Source organism: Echinops telfairi, unplaced genomic scaffold (assembly GCF_000313985.2).
Source record: "Echinops telfairi isolate 266 unplaced genomic scaffold, ASM31398v2 ScPeMD7_23;HRSCAF=83, whole genome shotgun sequence".
Lineage (NCBI taxonomy): Eukaryota > Metazoa > Chordata > Mammalia > Afrosoricida > Tenrecidae > Echinops > Echinops telfairi.
In genome coordinates, this window is record NW_022103920.1 from 10,732,740 (window position 1) to 10,738,924 (window position 6,185).

The 6,185-nt window shown below is 50.2% G+C and overlaps 1 protein-coding gene across 1 annotated transcript in view; it reads left to right on the plus strand.

Moving 5' to 3' along the window:
* LOC101642371 (aldose reductase-related protein 2-like) overlaps nucleotides 1–6,185 on the plus strand; it is a 14,991-nt gene that overhangs the window by 8,048 nt on the left and 758 nt on the right. Inside the window, exons 5-9 of the mRNA XM_004707823.2 lie at nucleotides 1,979–2,101; nucleotides 2,339–2,445; nucleotides 2,922–3,003; nucleotides 3,513–3,596; nucleotides 4,052–4,134. Of these exons, the coding sequence (XP_004707880.1) occupies nucleotides 1,979–2,101; nucleotides 2,339–2,445; nucleotides 2,922–3,003; nucleotides 3,513–3,596; nucleotides 4,052–4,134 (479 nt within the window). The remainder of the gene's footprint in view (nucleotides 1–1,978; nucleotides 2,102–2,338; nucleotides 2,446–2,921; nucleotides 3,004–3,512; nucleotides 3,597–4,051; nucleotides 4,135–6,185) is intronic.

Here is a 6,185-nt window from a genome sequence, read left to right on the forward strand (position 1 = left end):
GTGTTCCCCAGGAGAAAACTGTGTCTTCTGGCTGCTTCAGAAACCGGATGAGACAGTTCTAATGGGCCTCCAAGGTCCCTGAGAGCTGGAATCTGCTCTTCAACAATGTGTTTGCCTTGGTTTGGGTTATCTCAACCAATAGATAGTCAGGTGTGTGCCTACCGGCTGCAGCAAAGCTAGTGAAAGGAAGAACTGAGAAAACCATCTGGATGCTTGGTGTTGTGTTTGTTTGAACGTGTTTGTCACTAAGGGCTCAAGACCATCTCAATCGAATTTTCCTCTTCTTTATTCCCCAAGTCACTCAAACCACTATTTAGGTTTGAGGGATAAAGAATCAGAGGGATTTTTATTTTTTACATTTGAAGAAATGTACTATTATATATTTATACAGCCCATCTCAAGAAGTTAAATAAACAACAATATCCTATTAAACCCTCCAAGTATGTGGGTTTTTCCCCCCTATCTCTCCCATCCCTCCTCTCTCCCTGTTCCCACCCCCATCCCTGGCCTCCTGATCGTCATCAAAGTTTTGTATATTGGTGTATAAACCACATTTGTTCTTTGTTTTTCGTTAGAATAGTGATGGCATGCAATATTTATCATATCAAGTTTGCTGAACATCATGTTCTCTAGTTTTAGCCACGTTTTGAAGTGTTTAAGAGCACTGCCATTGTTTTTTATTGATGCATAGAATTCCATGGTGTGAATGGCTTAGGGTTTTTTTTTTATCCATTCCTCTATCGTTGGAGTTCTGGGTTGTTTCCATGTTTTCGCTCTTATGGACATTCACCTGGATGGGTTTTGAAGACAGTCCCCGAAGCTCTCTAGATTGTACGTTCAAAGGAAAGAAGAAGAAAGCTCCAAGCCATAGCAAAGAGCCACCTTTAGCATTGCCATTGGACATGCATGGCAAGAATGCCCTTATAGTTAGGCGCCTCACGTTAAATGAGTGACAATGAGAAAGCAATGGGGCAGGCCATCGAGAGCCCAATAAAGTAACAGATGGTGGGAAACAGCATCTCTCATGAGCAGGAGACTGGAAATAGAAGCTGATCAAGTCTTCTTGGGACAGTCTTATAGAGGCATGCGTCTGTCCCATGGCCCAATAATGACAAGTTTAGATTCACATTCTTTATATATGCTTTAATGACCTCACAAGTCATTGTCTGCCTCCCCCAAACCTAACTCACTGCCAATGAGTTGATTGCAACTTACAGGACTGGGGGGAACTGCCCTTGTGGATTTCTGCGACCGTAACGCTACAGGAATATCTTTCTCCCATGGAGTGGCTGCCCAACACGTAACCTACCACGCCACCGCGACTCTAAATATGCATTTGATATATTCATGACCATGCAAGAAGTCTTATCCTTCAAGTAAAAAATCTGACCCTCTCTTTGCTCAAACTCCAAACACCAAAGTCATTGCCGTCGACTCTCCTATAGGACCAAGTAGAACTGCCCCTGTGGGTTTTGGAGACTGTAACTCTTTAAGGGAGTAGAAAGCTTTATCTTTCTCCTGTGGAGCAGTTGCTGGTTTCGAACTCCTGCCCTTGTGGTTAGCATCTCAAAGCCACTAAGGCTCTTCTCTCTTGGCTGGTGGCCCTAATATTACTTTAGGCTACACTGTGAGTGCTTTGAGAAAGTGACCCTGAGCCCAGACACTGGACCTTGTCAACATGCTGCAGCTTCGCCGGGCTATTCCAGGCCACCCAGTGTGGATGAGGCGCGCAGGCAAGAGCACAGGACTTCCCCCTTTGATGCTTAGAGCCATTTGGGCAGGGGAAGGGCAGCAGGATTGGAGCAAACCCTTGAGGGACCTGTTGGGCTGGATAGAGGTTTCCTTTTAATGTATGAATGGACTTTTCTGCTGTGGACCCTTTCTCAGCTCCTCCTGCTGGTCCTTCTGAAGGGATCAAGGCAAGCCAGGGTCCCTGTAGGGCCTGGGACTACCTGACAGGTGTTCCTTCCTGTACCAGGCCATGGAGGAGCTGGTGGACGAGGGGCTGGTGAAAGCCATTGGCGTCTCCAATTTCAACCACTCCCAGATTGAGAGGCTCTTGAACAAGCCCGGACTGAAACACAAGCCAGTGATGAACCAGGTAAATGGGGCTTCAGGAACCTTTGGAGGCAAGTTCAGGGTTATACCCCGAGTCTCCTCTCAGGGACGGACCATGCTCTGGGGAGGTGAAAGACTGCTCACAGTGTTTTGCATCCCAGTGGACCAGTGGGCAGTGTTTGGTCTGAGCTTGGCTGGCTTTGTGGGCGTGGAGAACCCTCCAAGAGCCGCTCCAAACTCGGGCTGACTTCCTGGTGATGGGAGCTGTTTGCTCTTTCAGGTGGAGTGTCACCCATACCTCACGCAGGAGAAGCTGATCCAGTACTGCCATTCCAAGGGCATCGCAGTCACTGCCTACAGCCCCCTGGGCTCTCCAGACAGACCTTGGTGAGGCTCCTCGGGCTCTTGATGCTTTTGAAAAGATGACTGATAGTCGGTCATGTCAGTATGCATCTTGAAGCTGCTGGATACAATACTATGTCTAAGACAATGTGTTTCTGTGCATCGAAATGAGATGATGGTGGGGGGGGGGGGGGGGGGGGGGGCGAAGAGCACCGGGCCCACCCGGCTGCAAATATCCAGGTGAATCCCTCAGAACTGGATCATGATTAGCACAAGGTGATAGTCAGAGTCCCTGGTGGACCCAACGGTCAGACAAAGCCTCCAGGGGCTCCTGTCCATCACCCAGAGGAAGGACACTGTGAGGAACAGGCTGGAGCCACCAGGGGAGGGATGTTGCTCTACAGGTGGTGACCATCTATCTCATCAAGGAGGCTGAGAGGAGCAGCCTGGGGCCGTCATTTTGGGGAATTATGGGAACTATGCTAGTTGTTCACACCCACCTACCAGCTGTCTTTCTCTAGGGTCCAACCAGAGGACCCTTCACTGCTGGAACACCCCAAGATTAAGGAGATTGCCGCAAAGCATAACAAGACCCCTGCCCAGGTACATTGTTATCATATCCCCCCTTTAAGTGATCGAGAGCCCCCTCCCTGTGTCCTTCCTGTGTTGTCTTCATAGCCACCCCTGAAAGGGAAGACCAGAGCAGGTGAAGCTTGGGCGGCTCCTTCCTAAAAGTCCTGTTGGCCCTCCAGGGGACAGGTGCCAGAGACAAGGATGGTCTCTGTCCAGCAGCTTCTGTGAGCCCAGTTGCCCAGGGCAGAGACTGGCTTTGGCATCAAGAGAACTGGGCTGAGATGCAGCTCTACCATGTACCACCTTGAAAACTCATCACTGGCCCAACCCATGTCCCCGTTCCGAATAAGAAAATCAGAGAACCGGGCTCTTTAGCCTGTTGTGAGGATTCAGCGGAGCCTGGCAGAGCCTGGCAGGGCCGTGTTGGTCCACTGCCATCGCGCTAACAAAGGCAGGGGCGTGCAGGGTGGCATCTTTGTCCTTCGGCGGCGGAGGGAAGGTTCTGGTAGAGAGTGGAACATGATGTCCTTCCTGCACAGGTTCTGATCCGCTTCCATATCCAGAGGAATGTGGTTGTGATCCCCAAGTCTGTAACCCCCAAACGCATTGTTGAGAACTTCCAGGTAAGAGCCTGCTGGTCAACCCTGGTGGTTCTCAGTGGGGGAGGGGAAGGAGAGCCCCTTCTCACCAGGCTCCTGATCCTGTCCCTGCATTGTCTTTGGGCCCTGCCTCCTGCCCACCCCTCTGCCACCATCCAGGGGCCAGCGATGGGCTTCAGCCGACTCTCACCGGACAGGTGTCAGCACCGCTGTGCCTCCCCTCCCCGAGGAGGCCCTGGGTCACCCTTATGCTGGCCTCGCATCTGCCCCATGGCAGAGCTAAGCCCCACTGGGGCATGGTGTATAATTATCTTTATACATTTGTTGGCTTCCATTCGCCACTATTTACAGGACCAAGTTTAAAGCAAATTGTGTGTGTCCAGCAGACGCAATGGGGCCCTCTTGTGGCCAGTTCATGCTGTGAATGGGAACCCTCCCTGTTGGGATCCTGGCATGGGCTTGAGCTCCCTCCTTTCCAGGTCTTCGACTTCCAGTTGAGCGATGAGGAGATGGCGACCATACTCAGCTTCAACCGCAACTGGAGAGCCTGCCACCTGAAGGAGTAAGTGCCCTGAGCACTCTCCAGGCTGAGTACCCGGGCTGTCTCGAAACTGGCAGAGGGCTCGCTGGGAGGCTTGGGCGGCAATGAGACTACTTTCCTTTCTGAATTCGATCCTTCCTTGGTGCGGACAGGCCAGGGAGACAGTCACCCATGAAGAGGGAGGAAAGGCATCTCTTTGTTGCTCCTCAGTGTCTGGCTTTCTGGAATTTGTTTCAGAAGGTTACGAGGGGCCACATCCCTCAGGAAGAGACTGAAGCGATGGATTCATTTATTCACTTCACAGATGTTTATTGAGCACCTGCTGTGTACTGGTGGGGTCAAAGAGGGCACCCAGATTTTCCCCAGCAACCCAAGAATAGAATTGGCAGGAGGGAAGGGGTGGGGAGCTTGCTTTGTGGCCAGTGTGTAATGGCTTGTAGGTGTCTAACTGGGGTGGCAGGTGGTGTCTTCTGAGTAGGAAAGGTCTGGGTTGCAGGTCAATATGTGTGAGTCCGCAGCATCTATAAGTGGTATTTAAGGTCACAAGCTGGACAAACGGGTCTCCAGGAGGGTGGGTTTCCCAAAAATAGGGGGATAAAAAAATCTTCCTAGAATTCCCTTCACTTGTAGGGCTCATTCTGCTTCTGTAAAGATTGTAGCCAAGACAACCCTTTGGCACGGTTCTGTGCTGACGCAACATGGGGTCATCAGGAGTCAACGTTGAGGTGGATTTGGGGGTTGGGGTCAGTTGAAGGATTCATTCTAGGAGCCCTGGTAGTGTAGTGGGCTATTCGTTGGGCTGTTAACCACAAGGTTAACAGTTTGAAACCACTAGCTGCCCTTTGGGAGAAGGATGAAACTTTCTACCCCTGCCAAGAGTTACAGTCTCGGAAGCCCTCAGGGGCAGATCTACCTTGTTGTACAGGGCAGCTGTGAGTCGGGATGGACTATGACAGTTAGATTTATTGTTGCTCTTTTCAGTCATGATTACATGTCCCTTAAAAGAGATGGAGTAACTTCATCTTCCATTATTTAAATCTTTGATAAGAATCCTGGGAATAAAAATGAATAAATAAAAATTCTCCCCCTTGCCCGGCAATGTTGCAAGGGATCTTTTCAGCATCTAGTTTCAGCTGATGAAACACATCCAACTTATTTGTCTTTGAGGAGATGACTTGTGACAGTTGTGACTTCTGGGTGGGCCCCCACTTCAATGACAACGTGAGTCTCTTCCACGGGTTTGAAAGCCAAGGGCAACATCTCAGTCACGGAGCGTGTTTCCATGTCTTTGGTAGAGCCTGCAGGTCATGCGGCCCCTCCCATCTGCCTGCCCCTGGTGTCCTTGGGAAGCCAGCGCCCCACCCCGACCCCCTTCCTTACCACTTCTCACTCAGATGACAGAACGGTGGTCGTAAAATGGCACCCTCCCCAAAGCTGCAAGCACCCTTCCCAATGGAGGTGGCGGTGGAGGCAGGTTAAAAAAGCCATTGTTGTGTGCTGTCTACGATTCCCACTCACAGCCATCCTTCAGGACAGAGGATGACTGCTGCACAGGGCGGTAGCTGTGTCTGGAAGCAGACTGACTGCCTCCTCTCACTCCTGAGGGGCAGTGGGTGGGTTTGAATCACTGACCTTTAGGTTCGCGGCAGGGCGCTTAACCACTGCCTGTCCAGAGCTCATTGCCTTCAAATCCAGGCCGCCTTATTTACAAGGGGTTCTCAAAAAGTTCATGGAAAAACTCCACTGTCTTTTCATTCCATTTTCCCACACACTTTTTGAGGGTCTCTCATTTTAGCCGTGTGACCTTGGATACATTTCCTAAGTTGCTTTTTATTTTACTTTATAAAGAAGGATATTTTTAAAAATGAACTTATATATTTCCAACTCAATTCACTCCCCTTGAGTTGATGCTGACTCATAGTGACCCTATAGGATAGGGTAAAACTGCAACTCTTTATGGGAGTAGACAGCTCATCTTTCTCCCTTGGGGAGGTTGGTGGTTTTGGATTGCAGACCTTATAGTAAGGAGCACTCTCTCTCTCTTTCTCTCTGCCCTTGAGCCATATATATAT